Consider the following 24,842-nt stretch of genomic DNA (forward strand, 5'->3'; position numbering starts at 1 on the left):
TACGTGCATTTCAGAACATGGTCCAAGAATGGAGTCGCGTGAAGGGAATTCTGAGAGCTCGTAAGAAGACACCAAGAAAACAAGACAAGAGTCTTGGGACCTCAGTTTCTCCAGAACGCAGAATTGTTCTTGGAAAGTGTTTCTGTGCCCCTCCCAGGTGTAGGAGTGAGATCACTTCAGGTGACTTGTCACAAACGGCTGTTGTTGTTTATCTGCCTCTTTGGGAAAACATGCTTTGCCACGTGTGGCTTGTCTTTGTGATTGCACACTTCACTCAGGTGACTCTTCTTAACCCCTTGTACATAAACTGTCTGATGCTCTGAATAAAGTTGGCTACTGCATGGGACTTTCGTCCACCTGACTTATCAGCTCCATTCTCTCAGGTCCCACCACCTCTAGGGCGTAATCACACGCATGTACACAAAGATACACATACGTAAATATATGTACTAATACATGTTTACACACACACACATATACAATGTTCAGCTCTATTGTCTATCCAACGCTCACTCACCCTGTCTTTTTGAATACTGACCTCGATCCAGGCGTGTCTGCAGAAGTCCCAGCTGCTGCTGTTGAAGGACGTAAGGGAGAAGCTTCCAGAGAGGTTTAGTGCGCTGGCTGTGTAATAGAACCCTGCAAATGCCTGTGAGCAGGACAGAGGCAGTGAGTTTGCCAAGTATCCAGGGGGTGGGGAATAAAGACAGCAGGACAGAGAAAGGAAAAGGGATGGGGGAGGGGCACTCCCCTGGGGGTGCAGAGCCCGCCTCCCCACCTGCCATCCGGCCCTTGGTCTCACCACAAATGGCCCTTGAACCTTGGGCTGATAAATGCCATCAAAGGAACAAGCATCTTGCTCCTGGCAAGCTTTGAAGTCAAACACAGATGCCACCTTCTCCCTGCACAGCCATGGGTCTCCAGTTCCCGTGAAGGTGACAATATCATAGGGGTTGTAGTTGTCCGGCCTCTGCTTCTCAGTGCACAGGCTGCCGAACACATGGCCCAAGTCAAAGGAGGTGCTGTAACCCCGCGGGTAGCAGGGGTTGCTGATGTTGGTTTCAGTGGGAGCGCTCTGGAGGCAAGACAGGGAGGTGTGAGATGGGACAGCTTCCTTCTAGAAGATTCTCCCTGCCACTACCCTGCAATGCCCAAAGAGAGGATGAGAGCCACCACTTCACAGTGTGCACCACTGCCCGGGGAGAGCAGGAGTCCTAAGAACCCTGCCCAAGGGCATTTTCAGATAACTTGGTATATACATGTATAAAACAGGCAGACAAATCAAGCATTGGCTGTTAATAAAAACCATAAAGATTGATTTAATGAAAACAGTTTGGGAGGGTAGGGAGATAGATGGCTCAGTCAGTAAAGTGCTTGCTGCTCAAGGAAGAGGACCTGTGTGTGTGTGTGTGTGTGTGTGTGTGTGTGTGTGTGTACTCACAGGTACACTTGTGCACCACCTGTGGAGGCCAGAGATCAATATTAGGTGTTGTTCCTCCAGTGTCCACTTGTTTATTTGTTTTAGTTAAATTATTATTATTAATTATTATTATTGAGAAAGGGTCTCACTGTGAAGCCCTGATTTGCTTGGAATCACCAGGCTGGCCTCAAATTCATAGAGATTCACCTGCCTCTGCCTCATGAATGCTCAGATCAAAAGCATGTGCCACTCCACCTAACCTTTGTAAGCATTTATTTTATTTGTGTGTGTTTTTGTGTGTGTGCACAAAGCACATGTGAGCATTTGGGTGCTCACAGAAGCCAGAAGAGAGTGCCAGATCCCCCGGAACTAGAGTTGTAGGTTGCCTTGAGCCGCCACGTGGGTGCTAGGAACTAAACTCCTGCCTTCTGAAAGAGCAGCGAGTGCTCTTAACTGTGGCGCCATCTCTCACTCCACACCTTGATTTTGGAACAGGTTCCCTCACTAGCCCGGAGCTGACCCAGTAGGATGGACTGGCGGGGCAGCGAACCGAGGGATCTGCCCGCCTCTGCCTCTGGAGCATCCACAGTAGAGCACACATGACCATGTCTGGCCTTTGATCATGATGTAGTCTTGGCTGGCCTGGAGCTCACAGTGTAGACCGGGCTAGCCTCAAACTCACAGAGATCCTCCTGCCTCTACTTCAACAGCCTGGGATTAAAGGTGTACACCCAGCCCTGCCTGTCCAGGGAATCAAACTCCTGTCCTTAAGTCTGCCCAGCAGGCATTTTCCCAACTGAGCTAGGCTGCAGTCAGGATCCTCCTTAGTTTTTCTCACTCCTATTTGCTGGAAGCAGTTAACACAACTGAGGGGGGAGGAGAGAGGGGAGGGAGAAAGAGATCCCGGATGACGTGAGGCTGTGATGCTATTTCTATCCACTTTGCAGACTGGAGTGAGGATGGACACTCAGGGCAGGCCCTCTCCCCTGGCTCAGACCCTCAGCACCTGCAGAAGCATCGCCAGGAACTTCTTCTCTGCTTCATTGCGGCCGTAACACTGGAAACTGTGTGTGTAGAGCGTGTACGTGTAGCCGTACAAGGACACCTGCACCGTGTCGCTGGCATTTGGCTCCATCTTCTCTCCTGACACGAAGGATATCTGGGTGGAGGCGCCGCCCAAATCCAGGGCTCCCGTGGTGTCTACTCCGTGTGGGTGAACCCACAAGTGCCATAGGTTCTTCTGCATAGTGGAGAAAAAGAAATGAGAGAAAGGCCAAAGACACCATCTCCACTCGCTGGGGCTCTCCACCCAAGTTCCAAGTCCTACTGATAGGCAGGGACAGAGCCCAGGACTGGTTCCCTCTTAGGTTAGGGATTATAAACTGAATTGGTAACACAAATGCCTGCAGCTCACGAGCTGTGTGTGATGGACACAGGCAGGGAGGGAACAAAGCAGAGGGGGCCTACTTGTTTGCTGCCCTGCTAGGAGCTCCAGGCTCGCCTGTTACTGAGTCTAAGGCCTCTGACGCCAGGAGGGGCTACATGGGTGGGGATTCATGTGAGAGTTCCAAATATTAATCATGCCAATTGATTTGAAAATTCAAAATATATTTGTGGGGGAGTCAGAGGTCTAGTCGGGGATGTGGTCTGCATGTCCTCTGCGGGGGGGGGGGGGGGGGACTGTGAGGAGACCAGGGACATGAGTGAAGACTCCTTCTCTCTGGGGACACTGGACAAAGATTGAGGACGCTAATTTCCAGGCAGTCATGAGCCTCTTGGAAGGGTCATCCTCACCCTGCCCTTCTAAACGAGCTCAGGGTTAAATTTAAATCCCTCCCAAATTTCTTATGGAAGAGCAAAGCCATGCAATTCTCGCCTGGTCCATGCATTTGGCCCAGTACGTAACTGTCCTTCCTTAGCTGCTGTCCCCAGGGCTCCCCAGTGCACTGCATGGAAGGAATGCCCCTTGAGCAAGGACCCCCACCTCAGCTGTCACCCCCAGGGATGGGATACATTGTGAGCTTAGAAACCATGCACTTCTTCCACACACCTCCAGGAAGTTTCCCATTATATAGTTGGCTGTAATCCATCCATACACCCCTTCCTCTTGCCCAGAAATGATTTGAGCACCCCTAAAATCAAAAGGCTGGGACTCGAAGTAGCTTTGGATGCTCTCGAGGACTTCGTGAGCTGCTGTCTCGTTCTGTAACCTATGCAAGGCAAAGAACACGAGAGACTGAGCGCCGCCAAGCCAAGGTGGGCCTACACCCTCCTCCCAGCCGTCCGCAGATCTCCCAGGGTGGCTGGGAAGGGGGAATGCATGTCTTTACCTGTCAGACTGCCAGGTGGAAGCCCCGTTTGTCATCCCCTTCCCCGGCCCTCTAGTCCTTCCACCAGGAGGTGAGTAATCAGAAAGACTTCTTATTGGTTTTGCTCTAGCAGGGAACATTAAGACTGGAGAGGACATAACAGTGACCTTTTTTTTGAGGGGGGGTAGCATAGAAAGGAGCCTCATTTGGCTAAAAACAGAAAGTTTAGGACATAAGGGGAAGGGAGAGGGCCCAACCTTTGGGTTCCTTGAGTTTCACACGAGGTTCCCTGAACAGAAAAACACCAGATGTGACCCTCAGAGCAGGTTACCCAGGCACCACGTCACCAGAGCTCCTTTCTGCCATGTTACTCTGTAGAGCAGTGGTTCTCAACCTGTGGGTCGTGACCCCACTGGGGGCCCGAACAACCCTTTCACAGGGGCCACATATCAGATATCCTGCATATCAGATATTTACATCATGATTCACAGTGGCAGCAAAATTAGAGTTATGAAGCAGCAACGAAAATAATTTTACAGTTGGAGGTCACCGCAACATGAGGAACTGTATTAAAGGCCGCAGCATGAGAAAGGTTGCGAGTCACTGCTCTAGAGAAAGCTCACGTGGAGACAATTCTCCCTTTGTTTGTGGGGAAAGGAAGCTGGGGTGCTTGCTTGCTCAGTGAGGGAAGGAGGAAAAGGCCCTGGTTGCAGAGGCAATGGTAAGGATAAAGGAACATCCAGAAAAGTCTGATCCAGCAGCAGATGCTCTGGGCTTCTTTACATGATGGTGTTCAAGCACCCGGTGCCCGGGCTTCCCTGGTCCTTTCTCCTGCTGGGTTCACGAACAGGGCACCATACTTCCAAAACCCTGAGAAGCCTGGGCCCTGGACAAACTATATTTCCATTGTTGTTCTGGAATTATTTTAAAAATTCTGCTTTGAGGCCAAAGCAACACTGGAGTAAAGAAATGGAGAGGGCAGGAGAGGCCCCTCACTGGCAGAGCGCTTGCCCACCAAGACTGGAGACAGACCTCACTTGCCTAGCAAGGTCCTTGGGTTCAATGCACCGCACAGGAAGACAAAACAAAACAAACAAAAAGAATAAAAAAGAGAAAAGACATTAGACTTGGCATGGTGGATCACACCTATAATCTGTGGAGGCAGGACAATGGCTATAAGTTCACGGACAGCCTGGGCTACCTAGCAAGTTGCAGGCTAACCTGGTCAACAGAGTGAAACCCCATCTTAACAAAACAAAGACACAAAAGATATCTCCCTGGGATCAATGTCCTGTTCTACAGATTCAGCAGGAACAGAGAGGAGAGAACGAGACGTTTGTTCCTTAAAAATCCCAAAGACTTTGACCTGGGTGAGGGGTAGACATTGCGTTGTCTTGCAAAGTTCTGGAACATTCTGTACAGAGGCAGAGCAGACGTGGCTAAGGGCTGAACTTACCACAGAATTTAACTGACTGTTTACCCATGCCCCAAACAACTATTCTCCAAGGAAGTACAGGATCCCCGGTGACCAGATGTCATGTCAGTCTGACCTTTTCTAGACGTCTTGGTGAAATCACCACAGAGAAGGAACCCATTTTAGAAGCATTTCTTACTCACTGTGAAAACAATGGCTAAAGGTTTCCCAGCGACCAATGCCTAAATTTACAGCAGAATATGGGCTTTTTTTCTCCTCTGGGGCTTGCTCCCAGAAACAGAGTAACATGAACTCTTTGTGTGGTGTTGGTCCTTACCTCAGCAAGCGCATCCCAGCCGTGGCTCCCAGGTAAATGCGGGTGGACCCATGGAGGGACTCTGGCACCTGCTCCTTGACCTTTAGCATACAGTCATCAAAGGCCTTGGGGGCCTCCTGGGGATTATTCTCATAGCTGGAGATTCCAGAGCCTGAGGAGCAAGCGGTCAGAACTCACTAGCCTTCCTTAGAACAAACAACAGTAAAAGACTTCTAAATAAAATGTCGGGGGGGGGGGGGACGGGGGAGGGGGACACAGTTTGGCCTTAAAGCACTTGCAAGGTTCTGTCCTCCAGAACCCAAGTAAAGAGCTAGGAGTGCTGTGTGCTTGTAATTCTAGAATTCCAGCGTTGGGGGGGTGGGGCAGAGACAGTAGGGTCCCTGGGGCTCCCTGGCCAGCTTCCTAGCTTACAGAGACAGACACACACACACACACACACACACACGCACACACACACACACACACACACACACAGAGAGAGAGAGAGAGAGAGAGAGAGACCCCAAGGTGGGGGTGGGTGGTACTAGAGACCAACAGCCGAGGAAGTCCCCGGGCTGCCATAGGCATGTATACACACACGCACACCTATACACCCTCACGCGCTAGCTGTCCATGGGCGGAAGGAGTTCTTGACAGCCTGGATGCCGTCTGTGACTCGGGGCCAAGATGGAGTCATGGAAACCTCAGAGCACCCGGGGATGAACCGTCTCTCCTTTGATCAGTGTTCCCTCAGGAATCCATACACACTCTGAGGGATCAGAAACCACAAACTCCAGCTGAAATTACATAGTGGAAGTTTGGCAAGTGTCACACCCTGGAGGACACGTGGCTTCTCCAGCACTAATTTGGGTTTCTGTTTTCTCAGAGTGGTGGCCAGCCTCGGGGGTTGGTGAGCCCAAGCACATTCCAGAGGTCTAGACCCTCAGGATGTCCTCAGTGGGTATCAATCCCTGCCTCGGTTGGTGGTCTCCATTTAAGTGTCCAGTTCTGCTATGGGGGAGCCACCCTGCATGACCTGGTTGCCAGCGTACTTGTATGTGTGATGTGTCTGTGTGTTTGCACCACTGTGTGTGTTCCTCTCCTCCAGCACTGCCCACCCTTCAAGCATGTACCACCTGGCTTTTTCACATCCTCCCACGCAAACAGGGAGCTGAAAAATCTGCACAAGAAAAGGTTGAACCTTAGTCGGGTGGTGGTGGCACACGCCTTTAATCCCAGCACTTGGGAGGCAGAGGCAGGCGGATCTCTGTGAGTTTGAGGCCAGCCTGGTCTACAAGAGCGAGTTCCAGGACAGGCACCAAAGCTACAGAGAAACCCTGTCTCGAAAAACCAAAAAAGAAAAAGAAAAAAGAAAAGGTTGAACCTTGGCTCACTGCTCTCGCACGCTGTGCAGAGGCAGGCCCTTCCTTTCTCATACACAAGTTTTCATGGTTCCCACCATCACCCAGGAGAGCACTGAAGGGGAAATCTCAGACCATTCACTGCCCCAACATCCCTGCCAGGCAGAGGGCTGAGGTGAAAGGTTCCAGACCCAGCTGGCTCCACAGATGGGCAGCAACAGGGCACTTCCCGCTCTCCTGACCCCAACTCAGGCCTCCTGTCCCCTTTACCTTTCACGCTGCATTTGAAGGTCTGGCTGACCACTCCTGTGTTATTCTCCTTTTCTGCTGGCCACTGATAGACGTAGATGGTGGTTCTGGAAGAGCCAGCATCCAGCACGATCCCATACTGAAGGGAAAAGGAAAAGAGCTGGGCCCTTCATGTCATTGTGGATCACTGAGAACTTTGGATGGCATTCTAATTTATTCTTGGAGAATTTCACACATGCATAAAATTATTTCAGTTGTATCAACTCCCAATTCCCTCTCCAACTCCTCCCCCATCGTCCCCCCACCCCAATGTTGTCTTTTCATAGCCCCGAGTCTAGAGTCATCCTTGTGTGGAGGTATAGGGCCATCACTGCAACACAGACATCCTGCCTAAGAAAGCAGCCTCTCTCTTCCCAGCAGCTGTCACCTTCCCAAAGCTCCTCAGCTAGCAGTAGAGTCCCTTGAGCCTCCCCTTCAGCTATGCTAGAATGTTGACTAGCCTGACCTTGAACACGCCAAAGCCTGACCTTGTACACACCAAGAGCTGGCAGTTGCAGCCACCGTGAGCTCACGAGTTCAATGGCTCTGATGTGTCCAGCAGACACCATCTCGCAGTACGCCTTCCCGGCCTCTGGCTCTTACAGTCTTTCCACCCCGCCTTCTGCAATGATTCCCGAGCTATGTCGGTAGGGGATATGATACAGAAGTTCTCGTTTAGGACCGAGAACTCTGTGGTTACTATCCTCTGCACTCTGACCAGCTCTGGACCTCTGTATTAATAGCTGTCTACCACAAAAAGAAGTTTCCCAGACAAGGATGGAGAGCTGTGCTGACCTATGACAGTAGATGTATTTAGAAGGCAGCTTGATACTGTGTCTGGTTAGCCAAACAGCAGAAGGGGGCACCCGGCTCTCTTAATGCACATGCTTCCTTTAGGTAGGGACAGATCAAGAAGAGAGAACTCTTTGTCCCCAGACCAGCTGAACTCTGGGGAAGGATGAGATGGGTGAGTCCGGATCTCTAAGAAGAGGCACAGCAACCTCCCCAGGTAATTCTAATGCGTAGATGACTTTGAGAACCGAATCTGAAGGAGCTGGTGAGCAGTAGGTGAGAACCCAGATCCCCACTTCGTCCAGACCCCAGGGATAACGCTGGGATCTCAGCAAATGCCCAGGTTTACTGTGGAGATAAACAACTGAAAGAAATCGTGGAAAGACACCATAGGGTCCCACAAGGAAGAGCCATGCTAGGATTCCCATCAGCCCTCCGACGGAGAAGTGTTCACGATTAAGGGCAGAAGTGCAATGCAATATTGTCAGCTGCTCCCCTGTGGTAACACGGAGGTGACAAGTGCGCAGGTAGGGGTCGCCAGGCAGAGCTAGGGTTGTCCAGCATTCCTGGACTGGTCAGCTCAGCTCGGGACAGGCACCAGGGAACTATACCTGCAAGCCCAGCCCAGCTCAACCCTGGACCAAACTGGAGTATCAAAGGATGCATGTTAGGCGTGGAACCCAAGGCCAGAGACACCTGGGGACACCCCGGGGCTTCAGGAGGCTTCAGGTGGCAACCTTCTGAATTCCTCTGCTTTCAATCTATCTTTGCTTGACATACGGGAGAAGATGAAGCTGGGTCCCAGACAGGATGGTCTAAATGGGTTACCCAGTCTCACAATGCCAGGAGACAGTTCACCTCCCTGGGTCATCTTAGGTGACTTACTGCAGAGGTAAACAGGAGGCCATATGCCCAGTGCTAAGTGGCTGCTTGTTTGTAATAGGCCATGATTGCTGAGTATGGTAGTGTTGTCCATAATCTAATGAACTGGGGAAGTTGAGGGTCAGGAGTTCAATGTCATCCGAGGCTACCCAACAGGCATGAGGCCAACCTGGGCTACACGAGACCACATAAAAAATAAAATGATTACTCTTGGTCATGTGTGGTAATCTCAGTATCTGGACGCTGCACACCCTAGGCTAGCCTGGTCACAGAGTGAGACTTGTCTACAAAAGGGGGTCATGAGACAGAAGGAAGGTGGGGAAAGTTTTTTCTGGACAAACCCAATGACCTGAGTCTGTTCCCTGGGAGACAAGTTGGTCAGAAGGAGAGAAATACTCCACGTGTGCGCCAGGACGTACATGTGCACCCACCATCTCTCTCTCTCTCTCTCTCTCTCTCTCTCTCTCTCTCTCTCTCTCACACACACACACACACACACACACACACAGGCCAAGGGCTCCTCAGATTTAATTATTGTCTTAACCTCATGTCATTCATCACGTCTGATGGTCTGCAGATGTATGTATCTATTTATTTAGAGCCAAGATCCTACTTTGTAGCCCAGTCTGGCCTTAAACTCTTGACCCTCTTTGCCTCAGCGTCCTATGTGCTAGGATTGCATGGAGATGCTGCCATGCCAGGCTATGGTCATATATTTATGTGCATATTTGTCTGATGTATATATGTGTACCACATGCATGCCTAGTACCCATGGAAACCAGAAAAGGATGTCAGGTTCCCTAAAAGTAGAGTTACAGATAGTGTGAGCCACCATGTGGATGCTGGGAACTGAACCTGGGTCCTCTGCAAGAGCAGCTAGTGCTCTAACCACTGAGCCATCTCTCCAGCCCCAGTTACATTTCTAAATCAGCATGGGATCATACTGCACGTATGTACCCAGGATTTATATGTTTAATGGTCTTTCCTTAATAACTCTTCATGGAATCCTCTCTCCAGCAAACCACTTTGAATAGTTCCACCACGTCTTTTGTGAATTATAGAATAATCCGCTTGAGCACTTCTCTGGGTCGAGGCCTGCAGGAGCATTCCCGTTCTCTCTCCTAAGCGACTGCCCAGCTCCTGGGTCACAGCTTCTCTATTCTACAGAACTAGAAAACCAGTTGTGTTGGCCCTCGGACAGCTCCTTAATCTCAGCCCTTCAGTCTGATGAAACTGATAGGGATCCTGACAGGACATTCCCGTGGCAAACAAGGCTGGCATTGTTCAGATCTGTCCCAGGCAGAGACTCCAAGTGAGATTAAAGTGCAAGTAGAAACTGAAGCCAGGCACAGAAGAGGCCAGGGCCTCTGGAGGATTGGCCTGCTTTCTCCCCTCCCCCATTACAGATGAACTCATCACCACCCGTCACTGGCCCTCCAGACCTGGTGCCAACACACACACACACACACACACACACACACACACACACACACACACACACACAGAGAGAGAGAGAGAGAGAGAGAGAGAGAGAGAGAGAGAGAGACAGAGGAGTGGAGAGAGAGTGAGAAAAATCTGCCTTTCCTCAAGTCCTCGTTCAAACCTTTGCAAAGGAAGTACACATTCCCAGAGTGTGACAGCTCAGGATGAACCTGGGATGAGACTGGAAAGAAGGCAGAGCATCCAATCTTTGTAACTCCAACTGGTACTGGGCTTCTGACAGTGCCCGGACTTTCCAGCACCTGCTGGTGGGGTGGACAGGACCCAACTGACTCCCCTTCCAACACTGGCCCCCCTCTACTGACATATGTGGTGTCTGTGCAAATGTGTATATAGCTGTGTGCCCATGTTGAGCGTAGGTGGTGTCTGTGCAAATGTGTATATAGGTGTGTGCCCATGTTGAGCGTATGTGGAGGCCAGAGGTTGACACCAGGTGTCTTATTCTATGATTCTTCACCCTATCTTTTTAAAGATCTATTTACTTTTATTTTATATGTATGCATGTTTTGCCCACATGTCTGTGTACCATGTACATGCCTGGTACCCATCAGAAGTTCAAAAAGAAGGCATCAGATTCTCTGAGACTAGAGTCACAGATGGCTGTGAGCTGCCATGTGGGTGCTGGGAATTCAACCGAACCCCTCTCTCCAGAGGCTCCACTGTGCTTTTTGGGATAAGGTTTCTCACTGTACCTGGCACTCACCAACTGCCAAGGCTAGCTGACCATTTCTACCTTCCAGTGCTAGAATTGGGGCATGGGCCACTGGCCCTCTCCACCTTAGTGCAAGAATTGGGGTGTGTGCCACTTGCCCTCTCCCCTCAGTGCCAGAACTGGGGTGTGGACCACTGGCTCTCTCCCCGTCGGTGCTAGAACTGGGGCGTGGGCCACTACACCCGGTCTTCACTCCTGTGTAGCAAGCACCTTACCCACTGAGCCATCTCCCCAGAATGTCCTGCATTTGCAAAGTGGAAAAAAATATTTTAACCTGTGTTTAGATATTTTTTGCTTAAATCAGTGGACCCACTGTGGATTCCCTGGTGATAAGGGGCTGGGAGAGCAAAGCTTTCTCAACTCAACTAGGAGATGATGGGTTATTCAAGGTCACTGTGCTGTCAAAAAAGAAGTGTGGCTTGAGCGTGGCTCTGGTGACACATTTGGAGTGTTCCTCAAGGTGTGGTAGTGCACACGCCTAGCCCCGGCACTCATGTGTCCACTGTGTTCCTCAAGGTGTGGTAGTGCACACCCCTAGCCCCGGCACTCACGTGTCCACTGTGTTCCTCAAGGTGTGGTAGTGCACACCCCTAGCCACGGCACTCGCGTGTCCACTGTGCTCCTCAAGGTGTGGTAGTGCACACCCCTAGCCCCGGCACTGTCCACTGTGTTCCTCAAGGTGTGGTAGTGCACACCCCTAGCCCCGGCACTCACGTGTCCACTGTGCTCCTCAAGGTGTGGTAGTGCACACGCCTAGCCCCGGCACTGTCCACTGTGCCCCTCAAGGTGTGGTAGTGCACACCCCTAGCCCTGGCACTCACGTGTCCACCGTGTTCCTCAAGGTGTGGTAGTGCACACCCCTAGCCCCTGCACTCGCGTGTCCACCGTGTTCCTCATGGTGTGGTAGTGCACACCCCTAGCCCCGGCACTCGCGTGTCCACTGTGCTCCTCAAGTTGTGGTAGTCACACCCCTAGCCCCGGCACTGTCCACTGTGCCCCTCAAGGTGTGGTAGTGCACACCCCTAGCCCCGGCACTCACGTGTCCACCGTGTTCCTCAAGGTGTGGTAGTGCACACCCCTAGCCCCGGCACTCGCGTGTCCACCGTGTTCCTCATGGTGTGGTAGTGCACACCCCTAGCCCCGGCACTCGCGTGTCCACTGTGCTCCTCAAGGTGTGGTAGTGCACACCCCTAGCCCCGGCACTGTCCACTGTGCCCCTCAAGGTGTGGTAGTGCACACCCCTAGCCCCGGCACTCACGTGTCCACCGTGTTCCTCAAGGTGTGGTAGTGCACACGCCTAGCCCCGGCACTGTCCACTGTGCCCCTCAAGGTGTGGTAGTGCACACCCCTAGCCCCGGCACTCACGTGTCCAGTGTGCCCCTCAAGGCGTGGCAGTGTACACCCTGAACGCCAGCACTCAGGAGGCAGAGGCAGGCTGATCATTGTGAGCTCGAGGGCAGCCTGGTCTACACAGTGAGCTCCAGTCAAGACTACACAGAGAGACCCCAGAGACCCCATCTCAAATAAACAAACAAACAAACAAATAAAGGGACAGTCTTCTTCTTGTTCTACCTTTTCTTCTTTGGTTTTGTTTTTGAGTTTTGCTTGTTTGTTTGTTTGTTTCAAGACTGAGTTTCTCTGTGGAGCTCTTGCCATCCTGGGACTCGCTCTGTAGACCAGACTAGGCTGGTCTCAAACTCAGAGATCCATTTGCCTTTGCCTCCTAAATGCCAGGATTAAGGCATGCGCTACCACTGCCTGGCTGGAGCAGTCTTTCGTTCTTTCATACTGAAGCCGTGGTCGCAGCACTGTGTGATCTTCTGCCAAAAGCCAAAGTGCAGCTGATGGGGCCCGGGTCACAGGGTTCATCTTAGAGTTGTTATTAGCGCTCTCAGAGGAGGGGGAAGCAGCAGATGCCTGAGCAGACGCGCCCTGGGAACTAACTTTACCTGGTAACAGATGCCTGAGCAGACGCGCCCTGGGAACTAACTTTACCTGGTAACAGATGCCTGAGCAGACGCGCCCTGGGAACTAACTTTACCTGGTAACAGATGCCTGAGCAGACGCGCCCTGGGAACTAACTTTACCTGGTAACAGATGCCTGAGTAGACGTGCCCTGGGAACTAACTTTACCCGGTGCTTTAACAAGCTCTGCTGCCTTCATAAGGCTAGTATAACTAACCATCACCTTATTTGACACGAGAACAGACCTGGGATTAAGCTGCACTCACTCTCAGACCTGTCTGTGTGGAATCCCAGGAAGTCAGGCTTGATGAGCCGACTGTTGAATAACAGGCATGAAGTGCTGTGATCGATTTACACGGCCTTTGTTTGGACAGAAGACCCCTACAGACCACACCCCAGGGGCAAAACTTGCTCGAGGCAAGGTAGAGCAACTTGTTCAAGGAATCCAGGCCTTACATACACCGGGAGGAACCACTATGAGAGGGGGGGGGGGGGGGGGGGGGAACATGGGCGTGGGAGCAAGAGGCCCGTGATCTTCTACCCAGCACGTGGAACTAACATGGCCTGAGCAGCTCAGAGGGAAAGCCTATCCATGAATCCTTAGGACTCTTCAGTACCCTCTTCAATCGGACAGCTACTGGCTACAAAGGGGGTATGGCACTAAGATACTCAAACTGGAACCCTCAAATGTGGATGGTCAGGTTGGGGAGGGTGAGGAAACCGTCAAAAGGAAGATTCTGGAGTTCGTGGTAACAAAGCAGGTGGGGGCCTGAGATGTGAAAAATGAAAGTGATGACATCACAGTTCCTCCAAGCTTGTGGAGCAGGTTGAACCAGTAATGCAAGGAACCCAGGGCATTTCCGACCTTAGACTGAGTTTTTCTTCACTGGTTCTGCTCTTAAACCGCAGCAGCCAAAGTCAGGCAAGTCAAGGCTGGATTTAAGAGCAGGTGTCAGACCCTTTCACGGGGGCAACAAACGCTGCCGGCCCGGGGGAAGCCGGTGCTTCATAACCCACAGCCGGCTGCACAGAAACAAGACGGGGCTTGTGGTACGAAAACACCAACACTACCAACGCTAAAGGCCCCCACCGTCATCCAGCGGCGCCACTCGGCCCTTCCCTGGCACACCGAAATGCAGAGGTCTCGCAGACCTAAGCAAAGCTGCACATGGGACTCCCTCCGCCAGCTGTCAGTCATCCGCCCAGCTTCTGCCCAGAGCATCTGTCTCCTCTCACATTTCATCCACCCACTCAAGAAAGCGGACCATCCAAACCAGGCAACTTCCTGTGCCCTGTAGCTGTGGCCAGGGCCGGCAGCTATTTCAAACTGATTGGAAATTCTCTCCTCGCCCCCCCTCCGGCCCGCCCCGCCGGCAGCATGCAGCCCAGGCTGGCTTCATCTTGTGAGTGCTGGGACTAGAGGTACATGCAATCTTGCCAGCTGTTTGGCAATGGTGATGACACACTACCATAACAACATAAAGTACAGTGTGATAATAACAAGCCAGCGACAGTCATTTGTTAATGCCAGCATGCACCATGCTGTCCTTACTCAGCTGGCAACACAGTGGGTTTGTTGGCACCAGCATCACCCAAACGCATGTGTAATGAATACTGCACCATGATGTCTATTTTAGTCAGGATTTCTATTGCTGCGAAGAGATACCAGGACCACAGCAACTCTTGTAGAGGAAAGACATGTAAGTGGGGTAGCTTACATTTTCAGAGGTTTCATTATCATGGTGGAATGCACACAGACACGGTGCTGGAGAAGCAGCCAAGGGTCCTACACCTTGGCTTGCAGGCAACAGGAAGTGATCTGTCTCAGTGGGAGTGGTTTGAGCATATCTGAGACCTCAAAGCCCGCCTTTACAGAGACACACTTCCTCCAACCAAACCACACCTACTCTAACAAGGCCACACCTCCTAATAGTGTCACTCCCTTTGGGGACCATTTTTTCTCAAACCGGCACACTATCACAATGGCGCCCTGTCACTAGCTGACAGGAAGTTTGGGCCCTAATTCCTACAAGCAGCTACTTGCAGCTGCCTCTCAGACCAGTGGCAAGATCCACCCTCTGAGACCCTGACTTAAGGATCCGGTCACCAGAGCACAGGCTCAGGACAGGCATGTCCTATGGAGAGACTCAAACACAAAGCACAGCTCGAGCAGGTCCTTCTGCAGGGTGGGAGCCAGGAGTGTGGCTCTAATCACAGCATTCTAAGGTGGTCCCGGTTTTCCTTCCCATCCCCCAGCTCTTCCTGCATCTGTGTGTCTCAACCCTCCTTGCTTCCCGTGCTCCTGTTTGGGTTGGATTCACTGCTGTCTTGTCAACTTGGCTCAAGCTGAAGCCTTCTGGGAAGAACAAACCTCAGCTGAGGAACCGCCTCCAACAGACTAGTCTATGGGCTTGTCTACTGAGCATTTTCTTTATTCATGGCTGTTTCCTCGAATGTTCGAGGGCTCTGCCCACTGCGGGAGGTGCTATCCTTAGCAAACTGTCCTGGGGTATAAGGAAGCAAACTGAGCAAACCCTGGGGAGCAAGTCAGTAGGTAGCACTACTTCCCCACGGCTGGCTTCTGCTTCAGCTTCTGCCTCCGGGGTTCCTGCCCTGGGCTCCTGCCCTGATTGTCCTTCAGGATGGGCTGGAAGCTGGAAGATCACCCCTCCCCGAGCGGCTCTTGGTTATGGTTTCTGTATCGTAGCGATAGAAAGCAAACTAGGGCAGCTCCCACAGCTCTCACGGAGACTCTGCTCCTGGAGTCTCACTCAGAACTCAGGGGAGCAGGAGGAGGGAGGCCTTGGGAAGCAAGGGCTGATGGTTTCTGGTCTTGCCACTCACTAGACAACCATCTGTCTTTTGGTGTGCAAAACAGGGGTCACCAGTGTTGGCACAAGGGTTAAGAAAGACAAATTGCCGTGTGTGTGTGTGTGTGTGTGTGTGTGTGCTCACTAGACCAAGCAGCAGCACAATTAGTGCAAAGACAAGCTGTGATCTTAGCTGCAGTCCTGAGTTTTTATAGTTTGTAGAAAAAGGCAGAGCCCAAACCATGGAAGAACAGCTTCTCTGGCTTCAGCTGATGGCTTGGCCAGGGTCAATTGTTTTTCTCTCATCACTGGACAACTGCGTAGGTTAGACAGTTTCTTTTCCTTCACATTCTCCATAAGGACTGACCTTTCTTTTAAACATTTTGTTTTATTTTTAGTTGCATGTGTATCTGTGTGTGGGAATGTGCATGTAAGCACAGGTGCCTTGCAGAGCAGAAGAGGGCATCAGATCTCCTGAAGTTACGGAGGTAGAGGTGGCTCCATGTGGGCTCTGGGAACTGAGCTCAGGTCTTCTGCAAGAGCAGCAGGTCCTCTTACCACTGAGATTTTGTTGTTGCTTTGTTTTTTGTTTGTTTGTTTTTTAGACAGAGTTTCTCTGTGTAACAGCTCTAGTTGTCCTGGAACTCACTCTGTAGTCCAGGCTGGCCTCGAACTCACAGAGATCCTCCTGCCTCTGCCTCCTGAGTGCTGGGATTAAAAGCATGTGCCATTATCACCTGGCAAACATGGAGATGCTCAAGTAAAATATTCCACAACCCTTAATTCCAGTACTAGGGAGGTAGAGGCAAGTGGATCTCTGTGAGTTCAAGGTCAACATGGTCCACAGAGTGAGTTCCAGGACAGCCAGGGCTAGGCAGAGACCCTGTCTCAACAAAGAAACAAACAAACACAACAAAAAGCCACCACAACGAAAAGATCTTATTGCAACCATTCCAAAGACCAGGCAAAGCCGCTCATGGAGCCTCTGGTAATATTACTTCCTCGTTTTCTGAAGCCATTCACTCCAAACAGCCTTCGAGTGAGCAGTTGCTGGTGGCAGGGAGATGGAGAAAAGCCACGAAGTCCAGCGTAACTGCTACACAAGAGTCAAATAACAGCAGAGCAGCTTGGCTCCCTGATGGAGCTCCTCCGGCTGAAGAGACTTCATACATTTCTAATGAGCCCCAAACCTAACAGCAGCATGCAGCAGGGCCTCTAAGTGGCCTTCAGAGCCTAAAATATTCCTGTTTGGGGTATTACATAAAATGTTTGTTGACTGATTCCCAAAACGACTGAAGGGCTCCCTGAGTCATCATTTCAAGGCCCACCCGCCTACCCTACCATCTCTCTTCAGAGAGGACAGCAATCAAGCACAAAGCCATCCGGGGATGAACTCGGAGAGGTCCCTGGACTTACATTCAAAGTCCTGATGGGACTGGAGTGGTCACACATGTCTTAGACCTAAGAGAAGTGGTACACATATGGCTCAAAGATATTTCTCAGCCCTCTTAAAACCAGGAGTCCATATTGTTAGCATTTAAGCGTCGGTACTGGCTGCCCTTGAGGTCGGGCCAGGATACTTCCTCAGCTGCGGCCACTAAGAGCACCTCCTGTGTACATTTGCTACGTGGGCCTTGCCCCCCTCCTGTCTCTTCCTTTCTCTCTCAACGATTCTCTGCCTGTCTCTGTCTCTGTCTGTCTCTTCTCTTCTGTCACTCCTGTCCCCAGAGGCCGGGCTCCCTTCCCTTCCCCCCTTTCCCATTCACTTTCCTCCAATAAAACCCCCTCCACCTGAGCTCTGTCACATGGCCTCTTTTTCTCGCATGCTGCTTTTTCTAAATTACCACACCTGTCTCCTGCTGTTCACTCATGATCAGACTGCATGCTGTCCAGGAACCCATCGAGAGGTAGAAACCAGCACTGTACACTTGCAATTCTTGGGTACACATTCTATCGTTGTATCTACGGTAGAAGTCAAAGCAAGGCCACCCAGTCCCTAGAAAAGGTCCCACTCCTCAATCTGCAGCACAAGCCCAGTACTCCCCCACCCCACCTCCTCCCTGGGTCTCACACTGTTTTCTCCAGCTGGAGGCTGGAAAGAAAGCTTTCCCTTTAAGAGTGGTTTTAGGATAACTGACAGCTCTGGCCCATTCTGGCTTACCTTCAGCCCAGGAGGGAGGACCTGCGGGTGGCGGATCTGGATGAGTGTGAGTGTCACAAGCACCACGATGCTCACAAGCAAGACCACCAAGGTGACGATGGCTGGAGTCCGGGAGAGGGCCTTGAAGCCTGCAGGGAGAAACCAAGCATCGCGAACCAAGTTCCCAAAACTGTTCTCTGACCTACACACTCACTACACACACACACACACACACACACACACACACACACACACACGTAAATAAATATGTAAATGCAAAGTGAAAATTTTAAATGCAGATTGAAAATCTGGGTTTCCAGTTGGGTGGTGGCAGTGCACACCTTTAATCCCAGCACTCAGGAAGCAGACACAGGCAGAACTCTGTGAGTTCAATGTAAGCCTGGTCTACAGCCAGGGCTACACAGAGAAACCCTATCTTGAAAAACAAAAACAAACAAACAAAACAAAGCAAAAACAAAAAAAAGAAAGAAAAAAATCTGCTTTTCTATGATCTTTTGCTTAATCTCGGTGTAAGAAATTAGAGTTGTAGATCTTAGCAAATGGAAACGATTTTATTTCTCCGAAGCCAGGAAGTGAACAGGGAGCACACACGGGAAGAATGATCGCCTGAAGGTTTGGGGAAGGGGCTCATGGGGAGGGAAATGTGGGCACTTCCTGCAGTGATGGACTTGCTCTCCATAGTAGCAGGATCATGGGATGTGTGGGAGCCTGTATTTGTGAAAACTCACCAAGCCCTTCATAACCCTTGGGGGGCAAACTTGAAAAATCAATTGAACTAGCGTCTTCTCTACTACTGGCCTTTCAAATTCTATAATTTCTTAGTAATTGCATACACACCAGGTCTGAAGGCACCCAGTACTCGGTAGGCAGAGGTAGAAGGATCTCCGAGTTCAAGGCCAGCTCGGTCTACATAGAGAGTTCCAGGAAAGCCAGGGCTCCACAGTGAGATACTGTCTCAAACAAACATGAAAGAATTGCATACACAGTCCTAAAACATATGCGTTCAGAAGGTGAGACTACCCAATTCGGGAGTGTAACGTAAGAACTAACAATTTCTATATCAATTATATATAGTTTAAAAAAATAACAGCTAGTTAATTAAAATGTTGAAGTTGGCTGGGCTTGATACTGCATGCCTATAATCATAGAGGGCCCAGAGGTGGGAGGACCAGAAGTTCAAGTCCAGTCTTAGCTATGTAGAAAGCTCAAAGTCAGCCTGGGCTGCATGAGAACCTCCATTTTAGAAAAACAAATAAGCAAACCAAACCTTGACTAAATAATAGTCTTTGTTGCTGGGCAGCAGTGGTGCACACCTTTAATCCCAGCACTCAGGAGGCAGAGGCAGGCAAATTTCTGAGTTCGAGGTGAGGACAGCCTGGTCTACAAAGCGAGTTCCAGGAACAACAACAACAAAAAAGTCTTGGTAAACTACTGAGGCATAAATACCAATAGTACCCAATGGCTAAAATATAATTATAGACGATGAGAAAGTATCAGTATTTCTCTTGAAATTGGCTGTTTAAGTGCAAATTAATTAAAATAAGCAAATAATTCCTCAGTCATATTTCAGTGTTCGGTCCCTCAGATGGTCCTGTGGTGGCTGTACAGGATGAGGATGCTGCAGTTCATCTCCATCACCCCATCCCTCAACAGCCATGGGTGTTATCTGCCCTATTCCAGAACTTTCCCTCTTGGGTCACTGTAGACTGCGCTTCACTTCCTCTTTATTTCTAGATTTTTCCTGGAAGAAAACAAAGGCTGCATGCACCACCTCAACCAAATTAGTCGCAGCCCCATATCCAATTGCACTGCCTTGTTTGCTGCTTGGAGAGTTGCGGGGGGGGGGGGGGTTGCGGATGTGTGGCTCAGAAGAGCCAACTCCTGCCTGTCAATATAGACAAGTAGCAGACACTTCCTGATGTCAAAGGTGGCCACCTAGCACCTCCCTCCCCTCCCTTGTCGGGAGTGTATCTGGTATGGCATCCACGGAAGACAATTTTTCAGTGTTTACCAAAGCGCAAAGAGGCTCAAGGTACCACCACCACCACGCTGCACCTCTGGAAACTCACCCGACCCCACTTAACCCACAAATGTGAGGGGACTTATGGACAGGTTACTCATTGTGGAGACACCCATCATAGATCTGGAGGAGAGCCTAGCCCTGTGGCATTGAACCTCAGAGCATCCAAGGGGTCCTTGCTAGGCAGCCAGGAGCCAGTAATCCACAGAGATGAACTCACTCCTACTTTCAAACCTCATCAGTGTCAGTAACAGAGGTTTGAGGGATTTTCCCCCAACAAGACCTAGTAGAGTTAATCTGCCAAATTTAATCTTCCTTAGGAAAGAATGTAACCAATTAGCCCGTGTGTGGAATGTTACAGTGTGTGTGTTAAAATTCCAATGTATCCAATGCAATATAAACCAGCTCCTTTAGTGCAACTTTAGTATATCTTTAGTATATCTTTCCAAAATAGTTCGTATAAATTGGTCTTTACGTCCTCAGGCCAAGAATCAGCAGTTTAGGGCACAGCTAAGGAACCTCATCAAGGAGAGGGTGTGTGAAATTTAAGTCTCCTGACCACAACCATGGGCTGGCCTCAGAATCCTTTGGGCTTCAGCACTTTCCAAGTGAAAAGCTATGATTACCCTCAGCAAACACTTACCCAGCAAAAGGAAAGAAAAAAAAAAGCTTATTACAAAGGGAACAGACTAGGCTAGGTCTCATTCATGAAGAAACACAGCCTAGAGCTGTGCAGCAGTTAGGGCTGGGCAAACATTGTTTAATTGCAGGTGCCTACCTGAGCCCGGAGAGGAGGTGAGAGCCTGCCCAACACACACCTCCCAGCTTCACATGGATAGCTGGGGGGGCAGCGCTGGGTAGCCGGGAGCCTGGCTGGGCAGGCTAGGGAGCGTGTAGGAGGGGGAGGGAGGAAAGGAGGGAGAGGGAGAGAGACAGAAAGAGAGAGAGAGAGAGAGAGAGAGAGAGAGAGAGAGAGATTCCTGCGCAGCCTATCATAACACTGACCCCCAAAGAATGGAGGGTGTAACAGGCACTGTGCGAGAACAGATCCAACTCTATCAGGATTCAGCCCCAAGTCAACAACACATAGCACAAACCTTACACATAGCTAGGTAAGGAAACCACAAGAGCCAAAATAATGGATTATACAAACAGGAAAACCATTTAAGCCAATCATTTGTGTTAGCCTTGTTTCGTGTGGCTTTGTGGAGAGAATTACTTTTATCTGGAGAATGTCAAGGGTGAAACCCAGCTGAGCCACGGCGTCTAGGAACAATGACAAACAGCCATCCACAGGAGGCATGGATGGAGAGGGGCGAACCCAAGCTGGGATTCTCCCGGGATCTGACAAAGCCAGGCTCGTCATCCAGTGAGCGACACTTACCTGCTTGCTCACAAGGCTGACGGGTCACGACGGTAAACATCTTCTCTCCCGGCTGAGGGGGAAAGAATATAGAATCAGAGTGTGGCCAGCCCCTGACTTCGGAAGTTCAAAAACAAACTTGCACGTATTAATAGCGGCTCTAAATCGAAGCCTCTTTGGGAACTCAAACCCAGAGCTCCAGAGACCAATGGGAGTTGGACCATCAAGCCCAGCGTCCTCTCCCCAAATGTAAAGCTGGAAGAACGGATAGGTTAAAACTTAACGGAGCAATTTTGAAAATAAAACCACAAAGGAATGGGTGTGCTTTTTCCTTTTTCTCTCCTGTAGGTCGCTCCACCTGTGAGCATCTCAGGGCCACAACAAACGCTCCTCGCTCCTCTTAGGAACATTCACAAGGCTCGTGCTGGGCTGTACTTCAAAGCGCACCAGCAAAGCCGGTTCGCAGTGGTGTGTGCTGGTTGGTGACTGCCAGCATGCAGTCACCCCTTAAAGACCTGCGGTGTGTCTCCAGCTCCCTGACCGGAACACCTGCAGACAGCTGTCAGCCCTGGGAATCAGAATAGGGACCCGGGAGCCGGCCGATCCCCTACATTCGCAGGTCTTGGGGTGCTTCGTGACGCGGTGTCCCCTCCCTGCCAAACCACAGTGCCCAGCTCCCCGGGGTTTCGGCTCCTGCCTGTGACCCTCTGCGGGAGGCGACGCCTAGTCCTTCCCTCCCAGCTCCTAGCCTCCCGCAGCCCGCTCCATCCCACCCCCGCGCGGCTCCAGACCTTACCTGCGCGCTGTGCTCGCTGCGGGTAGCTGAACGGCGGCGGCGCCTCCAGGGTGCGGGAGGCGCGGGAGTCCGGGAGGCGGGGCGAGGCGGCGTGGGTGGCGCAGTCTGCGGGGACCGCCTCTGCGCTGAGGCCAGGACCTCTTCACCTTCCCCAGCTCCTCCCTCTCACTTCACCCCAGCTTGTCCTGGAAGAGGAGGGAGGGGGTCAGCGCCACGTGGGGGACAGTCGATCCTTGCCGGCCCTCGTATTAGTTACTTCCCTCGTTGCTATGACAAAGTACCCGACGAAAGGAACTTGAAGAAAAGGTGACTCACAGCTATAGGGTACCATCCTTTACGGGGCGGGGCGGGGCGGGGCGGGGAAGGCACGCTGCCAGGAGCTTGAGTAGCTGGTCACCCTGCCCCTGCAGTCAGATACCAGAGAGAGATCAGGACCCCAGCCTAAGACCTTGGTGTCGCCTTCATTCAGGGTGGGTCTTCCCACATCAGTTAGCCCAGTCTAGGTAACAGTCTCAGACATGCTCAGTTTTGTCTCCTAAGTGATGTTAAATGCTGGTAAACTGACAGTATTAATTATCACAGAGTCCCACCAGGACCCAGCCAGATAGCTCTCCACATCTTTATCGTCTAACTCCCTGAGCAGTCCATGAGCCCAAGGCAGAGGAGGAGATGATGTGACCTCGCCCCGGGTCCCAAGAGATCCCGAGTGGGAGTCAAGTACCCTTTGCCTGCCAGTCCTCAACTGTCAATACAAATAGCCCTTTAGAAGAAGAGATGCATTTATAACACTTAGTTGTGCGTGTACCTGCTTGAGTTTATGTGTACCATGAGTGTGCGGGTACCCTCTGGAACTGGAGTCACAGGCAGTTGTGAGCTACCATGTGGGTGCTGGGAATTGAATGCGGGTCTTCTGGAAGAGTAACCAGTGCTCTTAATTGATGAGCCATCTCCCCAGTCCCCTGTTTAGTATGTTGTTTTGAGACAAGGTTTCCCTATGTTGCGGATGCTGGAGCTGGGGTCACCCTTGGGCCGCCATACTTGTTACAAGGTGACTCTGATGTCCTAGTTTCCCTGTCGTACCTTTCTGGAGGGGAAAACAGGATCAAGAGCCAAGGAGGACAGGACAAGCCACTCAGAGAGCGCACATGATTTTTTGCAGCCCCCTCCAGTCTTGCTGCATATGGGGGGGGTGGCGTATATCAGAGCACCCAGAATGGTTAAGTGGGCAGGTGGGTTCCTGGGTAGCTTGGGTGCACATTGGGACGCCCAGAACAATGCAGACCCCCCTTACATGGTAGCGAATATGTGGTGCTGATACCCAAGGACTTCCTTAGCGACGAAGGAGACACTCTTCTCCATCCTGAGTGTCACTGAGCCATCAGTCAGGACAATAACAGCCTGGAAGAAGCCACATAGAACAGATGGTAAAGTGGGCAGCCCAAGGACTGCAGCGACCAGAAGGGCCTCAGCGTCCACTTCTGGTGAAGCCTCTTGGTGCCTCTGAGGGCCTCCAGCAGAAAGTCTGAGAGGGAGGCTATCCCATTGTTCTTGTTCTTTCTGTCGATGTGATAAAACACAAAGCCAGCTTAAGGGAGGAAGGGTTTCTATGGTTATACTTCCAGGTCACAGGCCATCAGTGAGGGAGGTCAGGGCGGGAAATCAAGCCGAATCTTGAAGGAACGCTGCTGGCTGGCTGTCTTGCAGGCTCATGTTCTGTTAGCTTTCTTATATAATGCAGGACAGCCTGCCCAGGGAATGGTGCCGCCCACAGCGGGCTGCGCCCTCCTACAGTGAGACAATCCCCAATAAACACATCCACAGGTCAGTCCGACCTAGGCGATTCCTCAATTGAGGCTTTCTTCTCAAACGACTCTAGGTTATGTCAAAGTGACAACCACAACTAGCTGGGACAGAGGTCTCTCCTTATGGTTCTGTATTTCCAGGAGGAAAAGCCGAGGCAAGGTCCTCAGCCTCCCTGCCCTCTCCTAAAGATCTACCAGTTTTCTCCTGTGGAAGTGGGCTGAAGTCCCTGTGAGAGAAGGCCTTAAGACAAGAATTCCCCGCTTTCAGACCTCCCAGCCCAGAGAGGAGAGCCCAGGCCACAGCACCGCGGTGAGTATGTCTGTGTTCACAGGAGGCAGTGTTGGATGGAGATGGGTCCCTGCTGTGAGACAGGTACACGCTCTGCAGTGGGTGGGGTGCTGGCTACATTATGAGACTTATTTTCCTTGAACACTAAAGGTCACTGGAACACGACACCTGTGGTAGAACCCCAAGTCCCTAAGCATCCAGGGGGACAGTGGTCCACTGCCCCCAGCTGGCACTGCCCCCAGACCTGAGCCCAGAGAGCTCTGCTCCAAGGTATGCATCTAACAGTAACGACTCTGGTGAGTTGCTGGGGGCTGCGAAAGGTTCCAGGGCCCAGGGGCCTTGCAATGCATCTAAAAAAATAAATAAATAACTGGGCCAACTTTGCTTTTCGCTTACCTCTATCTGTGAACCACGTGAGCCTGAGTGTCTTCACCTCTTCTGTTATTTTCCCGGACTTCCCTGGAAGCTCTGCTCCAGGTTCAGACTGAACAAACATCTCTGTGGCTCCCAGGCTAGCCCCAGGCTAGCCCAGTCATTCAAATGGGCTTCACCATCCTACTGAAAGCACGCATACTGGAACACACACTTGCATGCTGCCGTCATTCACCCTCCACTCGTGAATACACGCGCGCACACACACAC

The 24,842-nt window shown here is 51.2% G+C and overlaps 1 protein-coding gene across 3 annotated transcripts in view; it reads right to left on the bottom strand.

Annotated features, from left to right (window-relative positions):
• The window catches only part of Entpd3 (ectonucleoside triphosphate diphosphohydrolase 3), a 30,428-nt gene extending 8,085 nt beyond the window's left edge, over window positions 1–22,343 (bottom strand). For 2 of the 3 annotated variants that reach the window (XM_041677206.1, XM_041677204.1), the window contains exons 1-9: window positions 22,110–22,343; window positions 21,335–21,386; window positions 17,931–18,058; window positions 7,091–7,229; window positions 5,481–5,631; window positions 3,471–3,630; window positions 2,427–2,660; window positions 803–1,075; window positions 539–649 (exon numbers count right to left, since the gene is read on the bottom strand). In XM_041677206.1, coding sequence (XP_041533140.1) covers window positions 539–649; window positions 803–1,075; window positions 2,427–2,660; window positions 3,471–3,630; window positions 5,481–5,631; window positions 7,091–7,229; window positions 17,931–18,058; window positions 21,335–21,374 — 1,236 coding nt within the window. In that variant the 5' untranslated portion in view covers window positions 21,375–21,386; window positions 22,110–22,343. The remainder of the gene's footprint in view (window positions 1–538; window positions 650–802; window positions 1,076–2,426; window positions 2,661–3,470; window positions 3,631–5,480; window positions 5,632–7,090; window positions 7,230–17,930; window positions 18,059–21,334; window positions 21,387–22,109) is intronic. The other variant, XM_041677205.1, reaches the window with a different exon arrangement.
• Window positions 22,344–24,842: the final 2,499 nt, after the last annotated feature.

This window comes from Microtus oregoni, unplaced genomic scaffold (assembly GCF_018167655.1).
Source record: "Microtus oregoni isolate MIOR12 unplaced genomic scaffold, Mior012 000028F_ref0000031, whole genome shotgun sequence".
NCBI lineage: Eukaryota > Metazoa > Chordata > Mammalia > Rodentia > Cricetidae > Microtus > Microtus oregoni.